At 32.7% G+C, this 25,459-nt stretch overlaps 3 protein-coding genes across 3 annotated transcripts; 1 reads left to right on the forward strand and 2 right to left on the reverse strand.

Annotated features, from left to right (window-relative positions):
* Nucleotides 1-15: 15 nt before the first annotated feature.
* Nucleotides 16-14,128, reverse strand: LOC106670650 (transcription initiation factor TFIID subunit 5). The gene is made up of 11 exons (XM_014401167.2): nucleotides 13,873-14,128; nucleotides 13,501-13,680; nucleotides 11,742-11,944; nucleotides 11,468-11,664; nucleotides 11,209-11,407; nucleotides 1,427-1,546; nucleotides 1,205-1,350; nucleotides 1,011-1,148; nucleotides 746-939; nucleotides 572-685; nucleotides 16-505 (listed from the first exon to the last, which is right to left on the reverse strand). Exons 1-11 carry the CDS (start codon nucleotides 14,005-14,007, stop codon nucleotides 101-103), a joined length of 2,031 nt encoding a protein of 676 aa, XP_014256653.1. The 5' UTR covers nucleotides 14,008-14,128; the 3' UTR covers nucleotides 16-100.
* On the forward strand, nucleotides 5,737-10,422 carry LOC106670651. Its single transcript, XM_014401168.2, has 4 exons — nucleotides 5,737-6,061; nucleotides 9,713-9,749; nucleotides 9,806-9,885; nucleotides 9,953-10,422. The coding sequence occupies exons 1-4, from the start codon at nucleotides 6,034-6,036 to the stop codon at nucleotides 10,228-10,230; spliced, it is 423 nt and encodes a 140-aa protein (XP_014256654.1). The 5' UTR covers nucleotides 5,737-6,033; the 3' UTR covers nucleotides 10,231-10,422.
* A 1,542-nt stretch (nucleotides 14,129-15,670) lies between the features above and the next one.
* On the reverse strand, nucleotides 15,671-23,464 carry LOC106670657 (trifunctional enzyme subunit alpha, mitochondrial). The gene is made up of 12 exons (XM_014401175.2): nucleotides 23,321-23,464; nucleotides 18,830-18,930; nucleotides 18,501-18,773; nucleotides 18,191-18,441; nucleotides 17,750-17,957; nucleotides 17,482-17,657; nucleotides 17,253-17,423; nucleotides 16,967-17,189; nucleotides 16,687-16,896; nucleotides 16,432-16,627; nucleotides 16,168-16,370; nucleotides 15,671-16,093 (listed from the first exon to the last, which is right to left on the reverse strand). Exons 1-12 carry the CDS (start codon nucleotides 23,391-23,393, stop codon nucleotides 15,893-15,895), a joined length of 2,286 nt encoding a protein of 761 aa, XP_014256661.1. The 5' UTR covers nucleotides 23,394-23,464; the 3' UTR covers nucleotides 15,671-15,892.
* Nucleotides 23,465-25,459: the final 1,995 nt, after the last annotated feature.

Here is a 25,459-nt window from a genome sequence, read left to right on the forward strand (position 1 = left end):
TTACATATAGAATTGTAATTAAAATTAATCTTTAATATAACATCTTTCATTATTGTTTTCGGCAATAGTAGTAACAAAGACATGCTTAAGGCCAACAATTTTAAAATGGTTCTCTCGAATTATTGTAAGTTGCTACTGCAAGAAGAAGATTTCTTCTTGAAAAATGCAAGTAAATCAAGGATGAATTTTTCGTAGCATAGGACCTTAGGAGGTACGCCTCTGAGTTAGTACGTATATCTGGATTGTGCATGACATTGACATCTTCGATTGAAACTTCATTCGAGAGTTTTGTGAAATCCCACAACTTAACGGTACAGTCCAGGGCCCCAGAAGCTAAAATATTTCCATCCCTGCTGAACGCAAGAGTGTGGATCGGAGCGGTGTGTGAAGCAAGCTCGGCTAAGAGATGGCCGTGAGCGAGGTCCCAAAGAAGTAGCCTGAAATCAGCACCAGCCGATGCTAAAAAACGTCCGTCAACAGAAAATGCGAGGTCGTAAATGGCTCCCTAAAAATTAAAATGAAAAAAAAAATTAATTTGTTTAAAAATAATCAAAAAGAGGAAGGCTTTTACTTTGTGTCCTGTCATAATTCTGACATGATTGCCGGTAACACAATCCCAGAGTCTGACAGTTCTGTCGCTTGAACCAGTAGCAACATAATTAGAATTGGGATGAAACATGACTCTCTGAAAATATTAGTTAAGTTAATTTACATAAACAAATTTCCTTGGTAGTTAAATATTTACATCTACATCAGCAAAATGACCAGCAAATATTCTTAAAGGTTGATGGTTGTCTGTTGACCAAAGTCTGGCTGTTTTATCATGACTCGCTGTCGCAAAATAATAACCATGAGGGGAAAATCTGACATCCCAAACTGGAAATACATGTCCTTTGTAGGCGACTAGACACGTCCACGTGAGCAGACTCCACAAGCGAACTAAAATTAAAATGTGTACAATAATTTCTGTCATAGAGAAAAATTTGTAAAGCTTTCATAATGTACAATACCTGTTGAATCTTCAGAACAAGAGAGAAGAAGGTTTTTATCAGGGCTGAATGTGACTCTATACACAGGGCCGGAGTGGCCGATGAGAGTACGTCTTACTTCTGCGTTTCTATCGTCCATTATTCTTGCCCATACATCCTCTGCAAAATTTATCAAATTTCAAAACATGCCCTTTTTCTGATATAGTACAACATACCAGCTTCATGATCGATATCCTGTAACTGCTCTCCGCTCTTCATCCCTCTCAGTTTTTGTGGCATCAGAGACAAGACTTTGATCTCGGAATGGGAAAACCCAAACGCTAGTATGCTCGAATCATCGGATATTTCCGCACAGGTAACGCTAAACACACACAAAAAAAGAGGAAAAATTAGTAAAAAATAAATTAAATTTACAATGAGGTTGTTTGTGTACTGACGTATTATTAGAGTTGAGAAGAGTGTAGCAGCATATTGATGGTAAGTTTTCTGGTCCAAGTGTCACTCTTTTTGAAGCTTCCCTGAGTGCCTTCATCTTCTCAATTTTATCATTATCTTTTCTAAGAAACAAAAATGCAATAATTTCAGTTTTGAATGTTACCAGTCCGAGGGAAACTGGAATTATCTATGTCCAATTTAGGAAAATTATTAATTTAATTATCTTAATTTATTATTCTCTGCAAGCCTGAGTAATCTATTGAAGGGGAAAACCATACTCTATGTCCAAACAAATGAAGGTGCCCTTTTGGAATTTGAGGACGTTGGTACCTTGAGTAACAGGTGCAGGCAGTAGTACATGAGGTCTTAATGTTCAAGTACCCATTATGTATCACAGATAAGAGGGGATCAAACCACTATACAATACTTTTTTCAAACCAATCTCAATTAAAATTCCATAGGCAATACCGGGATTCCAATTAAGAAATGTTAGTGTGAAAATATGTGTAGACACCTAACCACTCAACCACCTGGTCCCAAGTGGCAATACATGAACAGGGCAAATCTTCAGTCGCACATGGCACGTTCTGTCATCTCAAAATTAGCAGTTTTTTCTCGGCTTTACCCATTTTCATGAGGTGGAATTTTAAAAGACAATGGCCAAGTCAAGATCAAATAAACTTCCCAAAGGCTTTCAATCTACTGATGATTATTTCTTGGCCACATGGCTCAATTGCACAGATCTCTTTGGAATATTGAGTGTACACATTAAATAACAAATAAGGTGTTTTACTATGAAGAAATTTGGCCCTTTTACCCTGCTCCAATTCCTCGTTCCCAGTGGCAGTACCACAACCAGGCTAAATCTTTATAGTCCCGTTTCTGCCTCTTCTTTATAGAATTTGCAAATTTCTATCTTAGGTATACACATTTTCTTGCTCCTAAGAGCAATTGGGCACTGAAGAGGCCCATGATCATCCTCAAATGACCTTCTCATTTGAATCTATTGATGATTATTTCCTATGCATACAGTTCAAATGCATATCCGGATATTAAGAAGATATAACTGAGGGGATTCCCTAGGGAGCAAATTTTGGCTAACTCTGCTATCAGACTTGATCCGTATAGAAGTATGTATTATCTTCTTAAGGAGCTCTGGAAAGGAATAAAACCTTCTACAAGAAGCACTTTCTCTTACCCGAGTACAATCCTGAAGAGAGAATTGATTTTTAAGCATTTGTTATATTCATTGGTATCCCATTTAAGTCCTAGCTTGTAAATTAGGTATTTAATAAATTTCCTTCGAACACAGTAGATTTATTTAAGACTGCATGCCCAAGTGATATCAAACCAAGTGTTATTTCACATCTTTAAAATGGTGATGAAAAACTGATTAATAATATTAACAGTAACTTTATTTATGAACAAGAAATTTATACAATATTGGTTAATACTGATCATTCATTGTATTTACATTTTTTATAGCGTCTTGGCACAGCGAGAGGCGTATTGAACACACTGAGGTTCATGAAGTTTATTGCTCAATCCTTTCGTGAGGTCATGGAAAATATAATTAGTACATCTTAGACATATATAAAACAAGTCTACATGTCCTGTTCCTTTTGTGTGCTACATTTAATTTTAACCTTTCTACAAAATACTGTAGATATAGCAGATAACTTAGATCACTAATTTCACCATTTGAAAATGAGTCAATTTGAATCGCTCTCCTAAATTCGCTCACTGAATCGGACTTACAATTCACAGTTCATGCAATTTTTATAAAATGATATAAATTTAGATTTGTCTAAATTAAGAAAAAGTTCATTATCCAGACACCAAAAAGCAAACCTATTCAAATCTTCCAGCAATAACACTACTGAAAAAAGCCAAAAAAAATTATATATATATCAAATGATAACAGCAAAAATTGCAAATAATAACAACAATAGAATACATTGTCGATGAAAATTACAAAAACAATGATTGGTTCAAAGAGCCATCCTTAGGGCTTCAGCTCTGCTTTTTTTGTGCATCAATGATCAACGATATTACTTTCTTCCTATGATTTTTTCCTTTTCTTTTTTAATTTCTTTAATAAAACAAATATCCATTGTCATCATGTTTAAATTATTGTTTTATATTATTGTAGATTAGATTAGAAAATGAGTCAGCCTCTTTACAACCTGCACGCTGCGACCAGTTTTGGTCTATTGTGCATCTCCATTGTTGTTTAGAGCTCCTCAAAGCTTAAGGTTTTTTAGTAGATCACAAAGCTTTTTCAAGGACCCTCTCCCAAGAGTAGGAATCTTAGGCTGCATAATCCTTCATACCAACTGAGGGCATGTTCTGCTGTCTTTTTTCTTCCTGGAAATATCTGCTCAGGCTTGTTTCTGGGATTGGACAGTCTCCTATTTGACTATTGGATTAGTGGTCAGTCACACCTACTAACAAACTGTGGCCCTACATTTGCACACAGGAGGAAGTGTTTTGGGATAGAAATGATAAAGGTGGAGTGAGTATGCAGCTCCACTTTTTGAAAATGATGCTTCTACTCACAGGTTTGTTGTTTACAATGATAAGGATTTAAAGCATCAAATGCTCATCATTAGGTTGAAAGAGTTAAAAAAATGTCTCGACATGAATTGTAAAAAAAATTAATTCTCACAATTAATGTCAAGAGACACGCTTGTAACTCCTTCAATCTGATGATGAGCATTTAATGCTTGAAATCTGGATTTTTGCAAACAACAAATCTGTGAGTAGAACCACAAAAAAAGTTTTGGAATGAATAACATATCCATAGAAATAATTCAACCACTGAAACCGGGCATAATAATTAAATTTCTTACAGCTCTAGTGGTTTGAGCAGCAGCATATTGAGCCAAAGGTCGTGGGTTCGAATCTTGCTCGTGACAATGACTTTTTAATTTTAACCAATACCTTACATAAAAACATTAATTAAAAGGAAGTGTGAGATACATTGAGAATAGGGATTACAATAGTCCTCAAAGGGCATAGTATATTACACAACCCAATACGTCTTACCATACTGGGGAAATGTATGAGTGGAAGCATTATGCCTCGATAAGTGGCACTCAAAGCATCCTTTTTTAATCCCCATGACATCATACTAGATTGTCACTTTCAAACTTTATTTTTGACCCCCCCCCCTCCCGAATATTCACAGTCTCATACCCGTATTCAGACTTATCTCCTGGCTTTATCCATCCTTCTGTAGGAAGTATTTCCTAGGAACCTTCCTTTATTCATAAACTCTCTTCGATCTCACTTTATTTTCCTGCTACTTCCATTAATATAATTCATCCATTCTCTTAAATCCCTCATGTACACATCCAGGTATATCTTACATACTGCGGCAGTGTATGCTCAAAGTGGAAGAATCGCATTTCGATAAATTGTACTTAACGCTTCCTTTTTTTTAATCCCCATGGCATCAACATACTGTCTCTTTCGAACATCCAGAGTCTCACACCTGTATTCAGACCTTTTCTGGCTTTATCCCTCCTCCCGTAGAAAGTATTTCCTGGGTTCCTTCCTCTATCCATAAACTCTCATCGATCTCACTATATTTTCCAGCTATTTCAATTCAAATCATCCATCCATTTTCTTAACATCCACATGTAATAATTTAAATCCCTCTTGTACACACTCTGATACATGTTACATACTGTGGCAGTGTATGCTAAAAGTAGAAGAATTGTGTTTCGATAAATGGTACTTAATGTTTCCTTTTTTAATCCCCAATCCCCATGGGATCAACAGGCATCCCCAGAACCCCACTGTATGCCTTATATTATTATAAATAATTTATCAATAGCTGTGCCAGTTTTTATCATGTAAATGTAAAATTATAATAAATCATCACGAGGGACAGGCCTTATGTTGTATGTGATAATAAATAAATAAAACAGGAGGCCGCAAGATCACGATAATCTTCCGACCTCCAATTTAGTTGTAGTATAGGTTAGTAAATTAGTATGAATGGGAATTATGAAAATGTGTAAATATTAGATCTAGTTATTTTAATTTATCACGTGTGGGAGGGTAACAACAAACAAGATAACGAATCCCCTTTTAGATGAATTAGGTGAATCGGAAGGCAACAGTTGTTTAGTTGAGGCATAAGAAGACTCAGANTAAATAAATAAATAAAATAAATCTATTGTTTCAATTTTAAAAAACAACTGCTTTGTTGGGAAAAAAATGATGTAAAAATTTCGTAGGTGAAAAAAATCGATAATCAGTCCGAATAAGTATGAAACTTGTCAATTTCAAATAAACGCAAACAATTCCCAAAGTTTTGTCGTGAATGTTCGTTTCACATTCGAATGTGATATCGGTGAAATTGAAATCGTGTCGAATCGTGACGTCGCGTCGAACGACCTCTTTTTTTCTGTTAAAACGCATCGAGAGCTCCAGCCAAAGACGCAACCCAACACCGTCAATTTAAGGGCTCGACTCGGGATTATACATATATCCTTGGGCCCTTGAGGCTGACATACCCCGAGTATTTTTCTGTATATTTCTGTTCTTTTTTCCGTATATAAATTTACGTTCTTAAAAAATAAAAAATCAAACATTTAAAATGAAGTACGATAGTGTAAATATTGAAGGTACTGGACAAAGTTTAATTTCACTTTTCAACCTCAAAATGTTTTTATTGTTTATTTTTTAGTTGTTATTTGTTTTTATTTATTTTTCTGTTAGATTCCCACAACTAACTGTTAATCGTCCATTAACGATCTTTTATATAGTTGTTACATCCCATTAAAAAGCAACGACACTATTTTACAACAGTTAAATGTTTAAAAAAATAAAAGCTGTAGACAACAAGATTGAACACTGTTTGATTTTGATGTGTCTTAATCTTAATAAATAAACTCTTGTACTTTTCAATTAAATTGGCTTCCTGCTTATAAAGCTATTATTTAAATAAGAATTAATGAGTTGTTTTGCATCTGTAGTAGAGCCCAGAGAGTAATGCGAGCTAGAACCTGATAATAAAATAAAATATTAAGAAAAATAAAATAAGTATCAAAGATTTTCATTAATATTTTTGTATAATGAGCTGAACTTATGAAATGAGTAATTTTGATTTTTCTGATCCGAAGACAATAATTCTTATTTTGTTTATTCATTCAATTAATTTCGGGTGTGAAAATTTATTAATCAAACCTTCAGTAAAATAAATGGGTTGATATATCAATTAAATAAAAAAATATATATATCCTTAACAAATTCTCAGAAGAATGAGTTGTAGGACTTTTTTTGTGCTTGACAGGTGTTTACGAAAAGCCATTTAATAAACTAGTAGTTGAATAAACATCTTACATGTTTTCTAAATTGTCTTAAACATATATGTTTCTAACAATCAATGTTCACAATTTAACAAAAAATAAAATAAAAAATTATGGCTGCCTTTATGTGTTTTGATTATATATTATGGAAATTAATCTAAAAGCAAAATAATCCCTGTCTTACAAGGGGGCTTAATGGTCAACTTTGATGCTGGATGTCGTGATTGAAGGATTGTCGTTTTCGTTTTTCTTCAAATCAATTCAAATGTCATTAAAAATATAAAATTGAAATTGCCAAGACGTATAGACTGAAAACCTTCAAGCACATCCAAAGAAAAATGAACTCTTTTACATTAACTTAATAATTGAATAATTTTGTAATGAAAGGAAAAAAATTGGACGATTTTACAGAAGCGAAGCTGATTATTAAGTGGATTTTGATAATGATCCAATCATGGAAAGTTTGGCAATATTTTTTTTATGTTCTCAGGCTACTATTTCTTTTTGTACCCTGAACGTGAATAGTCGTAACAAATTTTTTTTGTGTGTAGTATTGTTTTTCTTTTTCCTTTGGCAAGAAAGTTTGCACAATGTTTCTAAACAGTACACTTTAAATGAGAAAATATTGTGCAATTGATCACTCTGATGATGTTGATCTGACCATGGAAAGTTTGCCAATAATTTTATTTTGAAAAACCGCTTTTCTTGCTAATATTATTTATGAAATTGTCAACTTGCAACATTGTTACAATTTATTTTATTTTTAGAAAACTGAGAGCAAACAATATTGTTATAGCAAATTTTGTGTGTGTAGTGTTAATATTTTTTCTTTATCCTCGTGGAAAAAGTTTGTACAATACTTCTACACATTAGAGCCTAAAAGAAAAATATCGTACAATTGTAATTTTATTTTATTTTTTTAACTGTCTACACAAATACCAAGTAAAAATGTTACATACTTAAAAATAAAACCGTTCTCATTTCATTTGCATGGAGCTCAGTTTACAACTTTTATTGCTTTGGTGATATTGATCTAACCATTGAAATTTTACCAATAATTTTCTCTTGTAAAACTGTTGGTCGTTTTACCTACATTATTTATTACATTATTAACTCTTAATGCAACATTGTTAGAAACTTTTTTTTAACGCAAAGAGGTTACTATTTATTTTTCTACAAGGCAGTACATAAATGTTACTTTCGTAGCAAATTTTTTGTGTGCATTGTTAATCTAGTGTTAATATTTTTTCTTTATCCTCGTGGAAAAAGTTTGTACAATGTTTCTAAATGCTTCTAAACAATAGAGCCTAAATTAGAAAATATTGCATAAATTTAAATTTTTTTAATTGGACAAAAGTATATTTTACAGAAGCAAAACTTCTTCTATTACTCCGATGATGGTGAAATTGTCATCAAAAGTTTAGCAATATATATATTTCTTTTAAACAATCCCTCTTTTACCTGTATAACTTATATTTATGAAATTGTCAATTGTTAAGGCAACATTGATGAAAACAATTTTTTTTTTTAAATGTGCAGACAGGCTACTATTTATAGTATACTCTTGTTATCCGTGCTTTCACTCATCCGCAGTTGCCCCCAGTTGAGTTCAAGAAGAGAGGGGGAAAAGAAAAGAAATTAAAAAAAAAGAAAAAAGTTCATACATAACACGGGCGATAGGCACAAAAGATTGTTATGCACGGTGATACATATTTTCTGCATGTAACGAGAGTCTACTGTATTTTATCAGACTGAGCGCAAACAGTTGTGGTAATATTTTTGTGTGTAGTGTTAATAGCTTTTCAGATCTCTTGGGCAAATAGTTTGTGAATGTTTCTAAACAATAGAACTTGAATTAGCAAATGTGGCACAATTCTTGGAGTTTGATTGGGTGACAGTATGATTTTACAGAGGTGAAGCTTCTTTGTCACTCTGATGGTGGCGATCTAATCATTTATTTTTTAATTTAACGTAGAAATGTCACTATTTATTTTTCTGGATTGAAGACAGAACATAAACAATACTGTCATAGCAAATTTTTTTTGGGTAGGGTCAATCATTTTTCTTTTTCCTTGGGCAAAAAGTTTGTACAATGTTTCTAAACAATAAAGCTTTAAGGAGAAAATATCGCGCAATTCTTAGTTGCTTAATTTCAACAGAAAAACCAAGTAAAAAATGTTACATACTTAAAAACGTTTTTTCAGTTGCATGCACAGTTTGTGAGTAAAACCATGTTCATATTCACCCCACCTCAATCATTTCTTTAGATATTAAGTTTTATTTGTTCCGACAAAAATTATTTATTTGTTGCAGTTCATTTGCTTATAAAGAGTAACATAAACAGACAAAAAAATATTTTTTACTACTGCGCAAATTTCAAAGCACAAAGCTGTTCTCTTTTAGTGAGGTTATGAGAAAATCCTTTCTTAAATAGGTACATTAAGTGTTGAAAGATTGAAAACTTTTTGGTTGTTTCAATCGGTTCTATGATTTTATGTTCCTTACATAATAGTTCTTTACTAATATTCCTGAAATATTAATTTCTTGATAGGCGACATAAAATGCCTGCTAATTTGAAATTTCACTCTATGCTCTTTCTTTTAAAATTTTATATAATTAATTCATCACTCGTCAAATAAGCAGAAGAGATAATCAGTAAATCAAATAGCAAATTATCCTAGGCGTATTGCCTGAAATACTCAACTTAGATTTTTAATTTGATCCTAAAACAATGATTTTTTTTCTTAAAAAAAAAAAAAAGTAAGATCAGACATGAATATTGGAGACAGCAATGGTTGAGTGGTTAGAGCCAACTCAAATTTACCATGCTAATGGTTCTGGGTTTGAATTCCTGCCCATGGAATTTTAATTGAATTTAATATTTTCAAAAGCTTGCCATGGAAAATAAATTTTATTTTATTATATAAGGCTTTTATTATATAAAATGTTTTATGATTTTGTTTTTAGATCAATCTTCATCTAAACAAGACAAGAAGAGTATTAAGTAATTTAGTTTTGGAATACATTAAAAAAAATTGCATTATAACATATAATTTTTAGATCAAGGCATCACCTGAGAATCAGCCAAGACAATATTTTGGATTTCAATCAAAAACCGACAGGAGTCGAGAATATAGAAGGTATTGAAAAAATCAAAATATAATAATTTGTGGGTAATGGACGGTTTGATAAGATTATGTTGTGTAGGTACATCGTCAAGTAAGAAAAAGCGAAAGAAGGAAAAAAAGGATAAAAAGGCGAAAGACCTTGACATGCTCTTGGTTAACCCAGACATCCTGAATGAGGAAAATGACCAAGGAAAGAATAAGGAAGAGGTCATAATGGAAATAAGAGAGCTTGAAATGAAAGCTAAGGCTATCCGGGCTATACTTAAGAAAGATGGCCATGCCGAGGAAGTTGGACCGAAAACGAAGAAAATCAAACTTGCAACCAGCAAAGATGGAAACCTTACTTATTTGACCTAATTTATTATTTTCCCCAATTTTATTTTTAAAACAATTATTACAATAAGAATGTTATGAAAGTCAGTTTAATTTATATAAAACAAATACTAGAATTGTTTGCTATTTCCAATATGGCTCTGTACTTTATTTTCTGTCAACAACCATTGAATAAAATATGTAATTTCTTAAAAATACCAAAAAAAAAAAAAAAAATTAAAATGATTTGTCAATACTGACATTGAATGTTTATTATTAATGATGCATAATTGAGAGACAATTTGTGACATAGGTGAAAATCTTTAAATATTTATGTTTAGATAAAGCGAACCTCATTTAATTTTAGTTTAACCGTACTCACATAATGTAAATAGAGTGGAGTACATCATAAATCACAACTTAAAAGGTGATTAATTTTTAAAAAGATATTTTACTTATGAAAAATGGTAAGCATTTTCTTCTTCAATTTTAGAACAATAAAACAATTAGTAATGTTTTTTGTTGAACAAGTGTATATTATTGTTTACTTTCAAAATAAAAATAATTTTTCACAAGATCGTCATTTTTTCATATATATATTTTAAGTTTTAACAGTAAAATGGTGAACAGCATAAACCCCTCAAGGGCTTTTACTTTCTTTATTTTAAAAATAAAATGATGTTAAGGTGTTGACACAGCACTCACTGAAAGGCAAAGGTCCCAAGTTCGAATTCCGAACAGTTGGATACACACTTACAAATGAGCTTTTTTTCAAACACACTGCCCTTCCCCCCAAGGTTTCTTATGACCTTGCATTTGAATAATGTTAAGAATGACAAGAGTTACCACTCAGATATCTAACACCCAAGTATAAACAATGTAAAAAATGTAAAAATAATACTGAAATTTATCCCTTCATTTGAACATGTCTAAAGTAATTAAAAAACAGTAACTAAACAAAACTAGAAAAAAATATATATTAAAAAAAATAACTTTGTGTATATTGAAAATTAAAAGACTTACAGCTCAGGTAGTGGAATTCTATCAGGTGGAGGTGCATTCGGATCAGTCTTGGCCTTTTTTCCAAAAACGGATTCCTTCTTTGGTTTCTTCTTTTTCGGTTTATCACCACCTTCTGGTTCTGCTTCATCATCGTCATCGACAGTTGGGAATTGAAAATCGGGCTCCTTTGGCATGCCGTAGTAAACCTTCGATTTGTTATCTGAAAGATCAAAGTAGTTAAAATTTCTTATTCAGATAAATTTTAGACAAATTTGTTTACCTTGCCTCATTGCTTCACCGACAAAAGAACCAACGACCGAATCAATCTGCTGTTTAGTCCTAGCAACACCTTCATACATATCAAAATACAAATGTTCCTGGATAATATTCAGAACGATGCTTTGTTTTTTCTCTTGTAAATGGCGCTTCAGAGTTGCAAGCGTATCCCTCGACATTCTTATTATAAATTCATTTGATCTAATTAACAATTTAAAAAAAAATTACTAGAGTAAATTGTAATAACTTTACATATTTAAAAATACAAATGTATATACTTGAAAGTATCGGTGATTTCATTTCCTTTCATGTGTTCACGTTTTGTAACTAAAGACAGTTTATAAAGATCTTCTTGATAATAGTGTTCTTGTTCCTTGCCAAATCGTTCCATCAATTTGATTGCTTGTTGTTCATGATTATTATACACAAGCTCTAAGTACATATGGACAAAAACTGGATATAAAATCATACCCAGTTCATGCTGTAAAATATTAAAATTAATTCAATTAATATAATAGAATTATAATATCAGTAGTAGTTAACAGAATTATCATATCATAGTTAGTAAATCTGAAAATCCAATATGTTTTTTTACAAAAAGTATGTACTGTGTTGCAATTTCAAGATTTTATAAGGATGAATACTCAATACACTACAAAGGATGTTTCCCTAAATTATGTTGATATTTTATTCCTAAGGTGTCAATGTAGTACATACATTAAATTCACTAATTTCGTGGTCTGCTTGACCAATTAATATATTACAATTAATTAAGGTTTTTAGTTGAGATAAAAAAGTCAATGGCACGAGCGGGATTCGAACCCACCGCTGCTCTACCACTTGAGCTATCGTGCCCTCGATCCACTCGGACACCAACTTCCCGTCTCAACCGCACCTTTTGAATTTTCCCTCCTTTTTGCCATTTTTCAAAAGGTTCAATTCAAAATTCGAAAGGTGGGGTTGAAGATGGGAAGTTAGTGTCCGAGTGGATCTAGGTCACAATACCTCAAGTGGTAGAGTAGCGGTGAATCTAGCCGAAGATCGTGGGTTTGAATCCCGCTCATACCATTGACTTTTTTATCTCAACTAAAAACCTTAATTAATTGTAGTATATACAATTATGTGATAATATAAATATAATAACACAGTATTGGATTAAATTTGAAGGTTGGTTGAACGCTAAGCATCTGAGTAAAATAAAACTACTTTTTTATTATATGCATTTATATTATTACAGATTAATGATTTAATTTTAATGATCTGAAGGGGACCATGGTACTCGCTGTAGAGCTAAATCAAGATTTTCATGTCGGGTAGGATTCCTACACACTCTCTACATAGAACCAAGGAATTAACCCTTAAATTAGGTAGGACACACCGAGCAACCTTTCTTTGCATACGTTGGCTCAAAAATAACTATCCATGTGTTAACCTTGCATGGCCTATTCTTAATCGGGTGAGGATGACCCTTCTTCAATGATTCAGATCCTTCAAGGCCACAAATCGACAGTGCTCTTGATATGCGAGAGCTGCAGTGCCAACCCAGACCACCAATGCTGCCACTTTCTTTTAAACATGCTTTGTATTGCAATTTCTGGGCAGTGGTTAAGTCCAGAGGTTGGGATATCCTGGCCTTAGCCGCTTTCATGACTTTCCAGACTTATGTGTCTGGGTAAACAGAAAACAACCACCATTTTGTCAAGATGTTCCAGCTTGTGGTATCTCAACAACAAGAGTTGTATAGATGAAATTTATGTTTTTCTTTGACTAAATTTTATACATGTTGGCTAATTGAATTTGAAAAATAATATTCAATGTTGTAAAATTCTGATGAAACATTTTAGATCACACTCTATCACCAGACCATGTTTGTTTAGATGAAATGTTTAGTTTTCTTTGAATGAAACGTTTGTTTTGGTTAATTAAATCATAAAAATAACATGTAATGTCGCAATTACCAGGCGTATACGTACTAGCAAATTATAATATATTAATTAACTTTCAATAAGTCAATTGTATGTTATATGTGTTACTTACTTTATATGTGTCTAGAGATCCATCAACAAATCTTTTTAGATCCATGTAAGCCTCCTCGTATAATTCTGGGTTTCCCTCGCTCTTGTACGTTAAAAGGACGTTGCTCACTTCCGAGTCCGTTCCAGATGTTTGCACATCATCCAAAACTTTTGCCTCCTTTTTGAGCAATAACTCGGTTTCCTGTTAAAAGTACAAATTTTTGAAAGTTTTCAACATTAATATTGATATTTAAAGCTGTATATTCTGGGTGTATTTTTGTGCTTTCTTCGATGGTACACGGGTGAAATTCCTATATACCCTCGATTTTGTTGGTTTTTCTCATCTACATTTTTAAATATGATATTCCCAGATGACATTTGGCGAAGGATTTACCTTTAGGTTGTATTTCTTAAGTACTTGCAGGACGGCCTGGAGGGTGGCTTTGTCCGGTTTCTCATCGCCGTCGGCCTTCTTTTCCGTCTTGGTTTCCACCTGGCTGCCCAGAGTTTTGATTTCTTGCTCGCTCATTTTGACAAGAGCGAGTTCGACAACAAAAAACCGACAAGTTTCGAGCTTTCAACAAAAAATTGAAGACGGTTTGTTTATTTGAAACCTCGCGGAGTAACCTGCTTCAATTGGAAGCAGTTGCCTACAACTTGCCTACAACCGGCATGCTGCCATGCTCTGGGTGTTGGAAATTTCAAATACTCAAACTGTATTGCCGTAGGGCAAGCACAAATTTCCCAATAAATATAAATATATATATTTTCCTTTTACATATATTTAATAACTTAATATAGTTTTTAGTTGATTTCTTGTTACTTTAGTTAAAAAACCTGGAGTTGGTGCATTTATTTATTACCATAAATAAATAACTCCCTAAATATTATATTCAGAATATTTATAAAAAAATAAAATCCTAAATTAACTTTTAACACTTAATAAAATTTTTAGTTAGATTTCTTGTTATTTTATTTAACAAAACTGGCATGGGCGTATTTATTTATTAGCCAATTGATAAATTAGCTTTAACAATTAATACAGTTTTTAGTTTAATTTCTGGTTTTTTTTATTTATAACATCTAGAGTTGGTGTATTTATTTATTAGCATAAATAAATTAATCATAAAAATTATATTCATAACATTTATAAAATTATAAATTAACTTTTAACACTTAATAAATTGTAGTTGATTTCTAGTTATTTTATTTAAAAATCTGGCATGGGTGTATTTATTTATTAGCCAATTCATAAATTAACTTGAACAATTAATACAGTTTTTAGTTAAATTTCTGGTTATTTTATTTAAAAAAACTAGTGCCAGTGTTTTTATTTATTAGGATAAATAAATAAATTCATAAATATGATATTCAAAATATTCATAGAAAAATACTCATAAAAATAAAATCATAAATTAACTTTAACCATTAATAAAAATTTTCTCTGGTTATTTTATTTAAAAAACCTGGCATTAATATATTTATTGTTTAGCATAAATAAATAATCTCAAAAATGTTATATTCATAAAAATAATACTCATTAAAAATAAATTCATAAATTAAGTTTTAACCCTAATAAAGTTTCGTTTGATCTCTGGTCATTTTATTTAACAAAACCTAGCATGGATGTATTTATTTATTAGCTGATTGATTTTTTAGGCTTTGTTGATAGAAGGGTCAATGGGACTTAAAATTCACTGTCGAAATATCATAAGTTTATCTCTCCAAATTAAAACTGACTAGTCAAAACTCTTATTTTACCATTTTTTAATTTTACAGTACTATCTACTCTATTTTACTTAATCACACTATACTAAAAAAATTAGAATACTTTTTATTAATTGCACAAGATTTGTATTAAGTTTATGGAAGCACATCTCAACATATGACTCGTTTATTTGTTTACCTTACACTCTTATTTAAGTTAAAAAGAGAGATTGTTCTCTCGTAATTCCTCTTTGGGAACTGTGCACCGAAATTTCTAACAATTGGCAGTGCAATTCTCAACCAATGCAATAAACACTTCATTGAACCGCTGTGAAAGTGCTTTCTTTACTAAGAGAGAAATTGTTGTTTGTAAATTAGTTTTCACCAATGGTGTTGGTTAGTAACAAGGTATTGATTGATTTATTCAAAAAAATAAACTTATTTATTTCAAATATAATACAATAAAAACTAAACCAATTTTCAGTAAGTATTAAAATATAAATACTATATAAATGTAATGTTTGTTTTTGGTCACTACTACAAATCCAATTGAGAGAGGCAGGACTCACAGCAAAAGTCATTGTTTACAAGTCTTTTGTCAACTATTTTTCATCCACATTCAGTACATAGTACTAGTGGAATATTTGTGTAACACTAATTATAGGTATAGATTTAAAAAAAAAGAAAAGAATTTAACAAACTAAAAACTACGATTTGTGGAATTTTTTCCCAGACTGGGCCATGTCCAGGAGTAATTGACACGGTGTAAATGGTGCGCCATATACATTTTCATATGTTCGCATTTTTGCAATCAGTCTTTCAGCTCCATAAGTGTCGACCCATCTGAATGGACCACCAGAGAATGGGGGGAAACCAAGGCCAAAAACAGCACCAATGTCACCCTCAACCTTTATCACAGAAAAAAGTTAAAAATTATTAAGAGCATGATTTTAATAAACAGATATTTGACGAAGAAACATACAGGCCCATTCAAAATGCCTTCTTGTAAACAAACAATAGCTTCGTTTACAAATCTTGAAACCATCCTTAGTTGGATATCTTCATCTCCTTGAAAGCCTTTTGGTTCAAGATGGAAGTTATTAAGTATAGATAGCGCATCATCATTTACATCTTTTTCTTTTGATCCTTTTTCATAGACGTAGACACCTTTGCCAGATTTTCTACCTAAAAATGTTCACAAAGTTACAGTAGTCACTGAATGTTGAAGAATTATTGAAGGTCTCACCTAGGAATCCAGCCTTTGTCATTTCTTTTAGAATTTCCGAATTTCCCCCACTGAACCTTGGCCCAAACACAGCAAACAGATTGTCACTGATGTGAGAGGCGACATCAACACCGACTTCATCGAGAAGGGTAGCTGCACCAACTGGGAAGCCAAATTTTTTTGAGAGTTTGTCAAGATCTTTAGGTGGTAATCCCTCCTGAAGAGTTGATTTAAAGTTTAATAAATTTATCAGGAAAATTGTTGTTTTTTGATTACCTGTAGTACTCTCAATGCCTCTGAAGCCATGGTGGCAAGGATTCTTGTTGTATAAAATCCAGGGCCGTCCTTAACAGTAATGACCACTTTTCCCTGCTTCAGACCTACAGCAACAGCAGATGCAGCAGTATCTTGAGACGTTTTGTCAGTTGTTATGACCTCAAGTAACTGCATTTTGTCAACTGGTGAGAAATAATGCATTCCTATTACCTGTTAAAATAGAATTACAAGCGTGTAAAGAGATTTTTGTTAACTCATATTTAATAAGGTCAATCTTCACCTTGTCAGGCCTTTTGCTTTTAGCAGCTATTTTTGTAATTTCAAGGGCTGAGGTGTTTGTACCTATGACGCAGTGAGGAGGAACAACGGCTTCGACTTCTTTGATGACTCGATGTTTGACGGCTAAGTCTTCAAAAACAGCTTCAATGACCATATCAACATTTTTGAAATTTTCATAACTTAAGGTGAAATCAAGGTTGGCCAACATACGATCTCTCTCAAAACTGCAACAAATCCAAAAAGAAAATGACTGACTATCGATTATATTTTAGTTTTATAATACTTACGCCGATAGCTTCTTCTTTTTGACTGAATCATCAAACCCACTGTAAATTTGAGTTAGACCCCTTGTAAGTCCTTGCTGGCTTGTATCTTTCAATATAACATTGATCCCCTTGTCCACTGTCACTTGTGCAATTCCTGCTCCCATAAGTCCAGCACCAAGAACCGCAAGTGTCCTAAGTATGCATTGTTATTTTAATCTAATTAACGATAGCAAACTGAATGCTGACATACTCGACTTCTTTTTGAGGTTTACCAAAACGATTCTTCTTGCATTCTGTTTGGCCTCGGAAAAGTCCAACGAGGCCTTTACTTTGTGATGTCATGGCGAGCTCACCAAATCCCCTTGCTTCTGCTTCATAACCAGCTTGAGGCCCTTTATCAATTCCAGTTCTGATAACTTCAAGGATCTTGAAAGCAAAATATAATAAAGTTATTTCTAATATTCTAAAGTTATTTCTATATATTATTCAACATTAACATTGTTGAACAGTTAACTAACTTTTAAAGGGGCTGGGTACAGTCCACCAGTCATTTTCATTACTTGCGCCTTGGCTCTATTGAATATCTGATTTTTGACCCATTCATAACTTAGAGCAAATGTCAGCGCTTTGTCCATCAGGTTTTTCTTACTCCTGTCGACCTTAAGCTCCCCTTTTGCAAGTTTATTTGCTGTCAGTACGGCTACTTCCTCCAAGTAATCCATGGTTCTGAATAATAGTACATCAAAAATGGGTAAACTTAAGCTCTATAATTTTGCCCACTTTCATACATAAAACACAAAAGTAACTGATGTTTTTATACTTGTAACTATCAACATAAAAATGAAAATCATTAAGTATTCAATATAAGGTTCCACATAAAAATAACATTAAAAAGTTCGCCATCGATTTATATGGTTGATGTGGAATGTATAAATTAACAATAACCAATATTAATATACCGTTTCTCTGGTGGTTCAAGCCCAGGGCCTAATGGATCAACAAGGAGATCAACAATTCCAAGTTTCTTGGCCTTATCCGCTCTCACATTCTTTCCTGTAAGACTAAGATCAAGTGCTGTTGTAACAGAAGTCAATTTCGGTAATCTTTGGGTTCCTCCACCGCCGGGCAAAAGACCCAGCATGACTTCTGGTAAAGCAATAGCGGTTTTATTGTCCTTTACAGCCACTCTATAATGACAAGCCAGGGCAACCTAAAAATTGAAATTTTAAATACAAAATAGTTCTATGATCCCGGTCAATTGTCACTTACTTCAAGACCACCCCCAAGGCATGAACCCATTATAGCGGCGACGACTGGTTTTTTCATCTCCTCAACATTGGCCAAAATACTTTGTGCCGTGAGGGAAATGTTTCTGACCTCCTCTTCCGTTTTACAAGCTTCCAGCATCGAAATGTCAGCACCGGCAATGAAACATCCCGGCTTGCCAGATATCAGCACAGCAGCATGCACATTCGGATCTCTATTTGCACTGTTCAACGCAGTTTCTAATTCAGTGATTACATCTTTGTTCAATGAGTTAACCTGTAAAATAATTGTTTAAATATCTTTTATTTTTAAAATTTTTTAATGAACCCTACTTTGACGTTTGGCGAATCCAAAGTAATGACAGCTACATTGTTTACAACTTTTGTCCGCGTGTGTGTACCTGCTGTCGTATAGCTCCTCCATTGTATAGGATCTAAAATAAATACAAATACTTTTATATATTTATGTATTGTTAAATAGATTCCTTGGACCAAAAAATATTTTTATACATTCATAAGGAAATAAATTAAATCGAACAGTCAAATAAAATATACGCTATTTTGGTAAATTGAGACTTAGCCAATATTTATTTTAGGGCTTTTAGTTAGGCTTATTTCCATAAATAGTGGATGTATCTCACTATAACTATACTCTTTTTTTAAACAGGAAATGATAAACAACAATTACAAGTTTTCTTTAATAAATAGTTACAAAAATTATTTTCTTAAAACAATTTAATGTATGGCACAATCATTTTTAATGAATGTTAGGCCTACACGTGTAGAATGACATAAAAAAAATAAATAGATAAATTACAGTTGTTCCAGGGTTAATTTGAGATTGATAAGCAATGTGCTTTAGATAAGAAACTTTCACTTGTAAAAAAAGGGGGAAAAAGAAATATAAGAAAAAATATCTAGCGTTGTAACAAGAGAAATCTTTTTATAAAGGCAGATTCAACTTGTCTGTAAATGACAATAATACAACCAAAAAAAGAAAATGATTGTGTTAGCTCACATATCATAAACATGTAAATGCATGATGTATTTGACAAATGTGAATTTGGTACTTAGTCAATACATTATCATTTATTACATGATATTTAGAATGTAACAATTTCAATTTTAATTTATTGCGTAATTTATTTATTGCTACTAAACATGGACATATTACAATTAATCCAATGAATTGCTATTATTTTCTATGGAAATAATGATTGCTTTACAATAAATATAAAAACATTCATTAACAAAAAGACATTTCGGTATTGTTTATGTTTATCTGAGATAAATTCAGACCAATCCTTTATCGTCATAATAGTTTAAAACAAATGTAAAGTGCAAAGTACAATCTTATCATAATGATTATCAGCTTTTTGACCCAGTGAAAGGATACAATTTATATAACATACAGACAAAATAAAAAGCCTTTCGCTAAATATAACTTTATTGTAGTTTTTAAATCTTATAAATGATAGCTAATTATTAATTTTGTTTTTTTATTATAATTTTTACTTGACTAAAGAAATCAAATTATAATATTAATAATGAAATTTAAAGCATCCTAATAATAAAAAAGGACTCCTCATTTTTGCTATTTTTCTGAAATACGAATAAGCAGAACAGTACGACCATCGACGATCAAGCTACAGCTTTATCACCTTGCCGACATCACAATTTTCACAACAACACACTAATGTTATTTGTGTAATTAGAACCAAAACATTAGTATATAATAAAAAAAAGGAACATTACTGCACTAAATGAACTTCCCCAATGTAAATGTGAATGAATAATTAAAAAAATAAATAAATAAATAAATCCTGAATGATGGAGGATTTACTGCACTGCCACCTCAACAAATTTTAAATTAAATTTAGTTTAATAGGGGCCAAGGAAGGATCAAATACCGCATTTGTCGGGCCACAACCGGTATTACCCCACTCTTTAAGCACAGCGAAAGAGAGTATAAGTTGCTGGGGCATGAAAAAATTCCTTAAGGAGGAGGTTTCTGAAGGAAATCAAACCTAAAGAAGCGAAATGGTTACTCTCTAACTCTAGGAGGGGAATAAGGAGGCTGATAGGTATCCTAACGGGCCATTGCCCCTTGAGAAGACACCTCTTCATAATGGGTACTCTACCAGACCCCTTCTGCCGCTTCTGAAAAGAAACAAAAGAAGAAACGGCTCGACACTACCTTGCAGAATGCGATAGGTATGCTAGGGAAAGATTTGATACTTTTGAAGGAGAGGACATAACCAAAACACTCCCCAGGATAAAATGGTCCACAATCCTAGGGTTTGTGAATAGGTCCAAAAGGTTTATGCAGGACTCGTGAGCTGACCAGGTCCCGGACCTTTTAGGGATGGGGTACGGGCCTACCCAGGCTTTTACCCCCTCGGGTCCTGGTCACCCGCCCTGCGTAATATATAGTTTAATAGGGTTAACAAATGAGAGACAAGATTAAAGTAGGTTTATTTAACAATCATGTGAATTCATAGGAGAGAAATATTTTAATAAAATTAGTAAGTAAACTAATTTAAAAACCTACATCAGAGTTAAATTAAAATTTACTCCGCACAGAACTTACAAGTTTCAAATTGAATTTCATACTAACAGAAGACAAATATAAAATGCCTTAACAATATGTTCTAACAATTCTTCAAATCTAATTTATTATTATTATGAATTGACTTCAAAGAATTCTCTGCAATGAAAACAAATTGGTTTGACGAGTCATATTTAATTATAGGTTAAACATAAACACAGGAAATATAAAAACAGTGTATTAGAAATATGCAGATTTTGTAATATCTTTGGTCTATGAAAGCAAAACAAAATTCCTATTAGCAAACTTTTAGAATAAATTTAGAAAAAAATAAGTTGTTTCTAATTTAATTGTTCAAATTGAAAACTTTAAGGGGTCATATAGGTCCACCTCTGACATGATGAACATAATACAATTTAATTAATTATAATTTTAATACGGTCAATTATGATTGCTAAATGCATATGTGGATTAATATAATACAATTTTTTGTAAGATTTCCTCTTGAGGTCTGTTGGGTGATGAACCTACTGTTTTGTTATTTCGAAGAATTTTGGTCTGCTTACCCTCAATGTTCAAATGCGTTTCGGCTTCTCGTCATCTTCAGTATTGGCTTTGATATTTTGTCAATTGTATTTTTTTTATGTATTTCCAACACACACTGATCACCGAAAATGGCTAAAACACATCTGACACACCAAAGAAGTAAGGATAGACTGAAAAAAATGATCGCAAATGACCAACCTAGTTTTTTTTCTCTCAACTATTGATTTATGAATTATTATTATTATTGCAGACTTCATTACAAAGCCAAGGCAAAATTAAGTCTTGGTCACCTCCAACCAGGCATATTCCCGCTATAGTGTTATATCAGAGAATAAATACAGGAAGATAAAGGAAGCTGATCAAGACGATGGCAAACCGCAATGTTTTGCACGCACACAAAAAACAATTGAATTTCATGTTGAGGTCTACAAACGAACTGTAGTTTGTAATTTTTTAAGAATTTGGGTTTGCTTATCCTCACTATTTTGGCTTGTCTGCATTTCGGTTTCTCATCACATTTAGTACTGGGTTTATTTTGTCAATTATATCATTTTATAAGTATTTATCAACATAAGACCCCGAAACCAAAGCAGCGAGGATAAACAGACCAAAATGATTACAAATGACCGACCTAGTTTTTTTAAAATGTATTTCATAGCAGACTTCACGTTTCACACAGATAAGAATTAAAGCTCGGTCATCTCCAACCTGGACTATTCTCGTAGTTTTTGTATATAAAAGAATAAGTTCTCAAAGATAAACACTGATCAAGATAAAGTGCACACAGTGTTTTGTAAGCACACTCAGAAAAATTGTACTTCATGTTGCGTTCTGTGTATGAACCTGCAGTTTGGTTGTTTCATATCATTCTGCTTACCCTTAGCTGCTTTTGCCCGTCAGACAAATTTCAGCTTATTTATAGGTGGGTTGCAGTACTGATCCTCCCTTGAAGACAGAAAAGTGAAAAGTGACAGACCAAAATAATTGAGGATAGGCAGGATGATTAGAAACGACCTGAACCGCAAAAGGATAAAAATGTTAAAATTCTATCAATTCACCTATTTGCATTATTCATGGTCACAATTATCACAACCTGGTGACTGAAGAAAGTGACTGCCCAAATTACAAAGGTGGAAAACAATTTTAATTCAAAATCATATTCATTCAATAATTATTTCAATTAATTATTCTTTTTATCCAAGGAAGTGGGTTCGAATCCCGCTCGTGACCCTAACTTTTTCAACCAATAATTAATTTTTTTAATTAAAAGTTTAAATAGAACAATTTTCTGAGAAAACTTTATGATTCAAGTGCTAATAATTAGTAGTAAAGACGGTGTACCAAACATCAATGGGGGAGTATAAATTAAATAATTCATTAACAATGTGAAAAGTAATAAGTTATTATTTTTTCTCTATTGTAATTTACTAATTTTTTAATATTTAGTAAAAATCGCCGGAAAATCAACATGAGGAAAAAATGTATTAATTGTTTCAAGGAAACTCTTTAGATAATATTTAACCTGTAAAATAAAAATAAAATCGAATTATTGAAATAAATAAAAACAATTGTAGTACATAAATATATAATGTTAAAAGAAATGGAATTTCCTTCTTCTTAGGCACAAATAGGTGATAATAGCCCTGATAATAAATCGTTCGGCGAGGGACCAGCCTGGGACAAAATTAGACGGAAATCGTACGGATTTTTCGACAAAAGTGCGAACTTACGGTTCGAAGCCAATAATTTGATATGATTTTTCGAAATTTCGCCCAATTTTCCGAATAACCTGCAAGCTGCCATGACGAGTCCAGAGAGCTTACGGTCACAACTTTCAAGAGAGTGCTGCACTGATGCAGTGCTGCCGGCTGCCCGTTTCGAAGGCAAGTCTGCAGATAGCGGCTGCTGCCCCTTGGCGGCGGGGGCAAAATTATCAAAGACCGGGTGAAATTGAAATGAAATATACATATTAATATTAACTATAGTGCCATTTCTCGTTAAAAATGAACAGACACATAAAAATAATCGATTGAAAATTAATTTAAGAAATAGGATTTATCAAATTTAATGTAAACAATTGATATTAAAAAAAAAAATTATGCAGATTTTCTCCTTTTTATAATATTAATTTGTATTAATAATACTAATATAAGAAACAATATACAAATATTGGTACAAATGAAATTACAGATAAGGCTCTTTATAGATAAAAATGATATAAAAATTGTAATAATAAAACATAAATAATAATAGCAATCAGAAAATCATTGAGCATTGTATAGGAATCCTACTGTGGAATAGGAATCCACATTATAAATGAGTTTGGTATGGTAATAAGGATATTAGGAAGTGAGGTTTATGCTCCCCAGGCTCTGCAGCCTTCTGGCTTGTTGTACCTTCCTAGTTCCTTAGTTCAGTGTAATATACTCAATCCTTCTCCTTAGAAGTATCAGGTCATTGACTGTCGCTGCTACAATTTGATTCCCTGTGATTTTTTTATGTGTTAGGTTAAATCTCCATTGAGCTGTTTCTTTGCATTCGAAGATGATATGAGTGGCTGTTTCCTCCTTCTCATTACATAATATGCAGATGGGATCATCGTTGTATATGCCGATATTGTGTAGATGTTTTCTCAGATCACAGTGATTGGTTAATAGTCCTATCACTCCTCTAAGTTTAGTGCTCCAGCTGCAGCAGTGATTTTGCCAGTCTTGGTGAGGGTTGTTTCATCATAAGTTTGCTATGCCTGGCACTGCAAGAGGTTATCCACTTCTCCTTTTATTTTGTTTGGATCCATTCTGCGATGGAGGATTCTATATTTGTTTTTGTTATCCCAAGTGTAGGTTCAGGTCTTGCAGATCTTCCTCTGGCCAGTCCATCTGCTTTCTCATTGCCCAAAATTCCTCTGTGCCCTGGTACCCAATATATCATCAGGTTGTTGTGTTTCCCCAGGTTTTGTATATTTTGGATGCATTCACTGACTAATTTTGATGTGATTTTTTTAGATGCTAATGGCTGCTTGGCTATCAGATCTTATGAGGATTTTTTGCCAGTGTAACCTCTTTTAAGATTTTCCATGGCACAATAATTGATAGCATGTATTTCTGCTTGAAAGACAGAAGTGTACTTCCCTAATGAGTTTGGCTGCTCATGTTTTGGGCTTGTACAGAAAACGATGCCCGATCCGGTTCCTTCGTTTGTTTTGGGGCCATGTGTATTCCATATCATTGTATCTGATGCTCTCCTGTGTTCTTCCTCTCTTTTATAGTCTGTTGAGACTTTGTAGGATGTTGTGAAGAATGTTTTCGGGATCATATAGTCAGTCCCTATTTCTAAGAATGGATGTCTGATTTTGTTAATTATGGTTGTATGCCTGAATTGTTTAGTTCCTATCCAATTTGATTGTTTCTGGAGCCTAAATGAGCTTTTCATAGTGAAGCTTTATTTTCTTGTATAAATATTTCCAATGGAGGTAGGTTTAGCAGAGTTTCTAATGCATTTGTAGGAGTTGTTCACATTGCCCCTATGATACATAGGTTTGCTAGCCTTTGTATGCTTCCACCACCTTAATGACCCATAGGTTATTCTGGATCTTATTACTGCCTTGTATAGCTTATCAGTGAATACCTCAGACAGAAGGATAAAAAGAAAATGAGGGAATAATGGAACTTACTTTGATTTGATTACTTACTCATTGGACACGAACAATCCAAGAACCTCCTAAAAAATTTTTGAAGGAAAGAAGTGATAGAATATATCAAAGGAATAGGAATAAACTGCAAATCCTACCAGGATTCTCAACAGGACACTGCAAACTAAATGAACATATTTACAGGGGAGAAAAAAAAAAAAAAAAAAAAAAAAAAAAA

Source organism: Cimex lectularius, unplaced genomic scaffold (genome assembly GCF_000648675.2).
Source record: "Cimex lectularius strain Harlan isolate CLEC.00 unplaced genomic scaffold, Clec_2.1 scaffold58, whole genome shotgun sequence".
Taxonomy (NCBI): Eukaryota; Metazoa; Arthropoda; class Insecta; order Hemiptera; family Cimicidae; genus Cimex; species Cimex lectularius.

Coding starts and splice junctions, on each gene's coding strand:
- LOC106670650 (XM_014401167.2), bottom strand. CDS start 14,007: ATGAGCGAGCAAGAAATCAAAACTCTGGGCAGCCAGGTGGAAACCAAG. Junction 11,408..11,467: donor CGGTGAAGCAATGAGGCAAG/GTAAACAAATTT, acceptor TTGATCTTTCAG/ATAACAAATCGAAGGTTTAC. Junction 506..571: donor GAATTATGACAGGACACAAA/GTAAAAGCCTTC, acceptor TTTAATTTTTAG/GGAGCCATTTACGACCTCGC.
- LOC106670657 (XM_014401175.2), bottom strand. CDS start 23,393: ATGGCAGCTTGCAGGTTATTCGGAAAATTGGGCGAAATTTCGAAAAAT. Junction 18,442..18,500: donor GCCTTGGGGGTGGTCTTGAA/GTAAGTGACAAT, acceptor TTCAATTTTTAG/GTTGCCCTGGCTTGTCATTA. Junction 17,658..17,749: donor TGTACCCAGCCCCTTTAAAA/GTTAGTTAACTG, acceptor TTTGCTTTCAAG/ATCCTTGAAGTTATCAGAAC.
- LOC106670651 (XM_014401168.2), top strand. CDS start 6,034: ATGAAGTACGATAGTGTAAATATTGAAG. Junction 6,062..9,712: donor CGATAGTGTAAATATTGAAG/GTACTGGACAAA, acceptor TTTTGTTTTTAG/ATCAATCTTCATCTAAACAA. Junction 9,750..9,805: donor CAAGACAAGAAGAGTATTAA/GTAATTTAGTTT, acceptor TATAATTTTTAG/ATCAAGGCATCACCTGAGAA.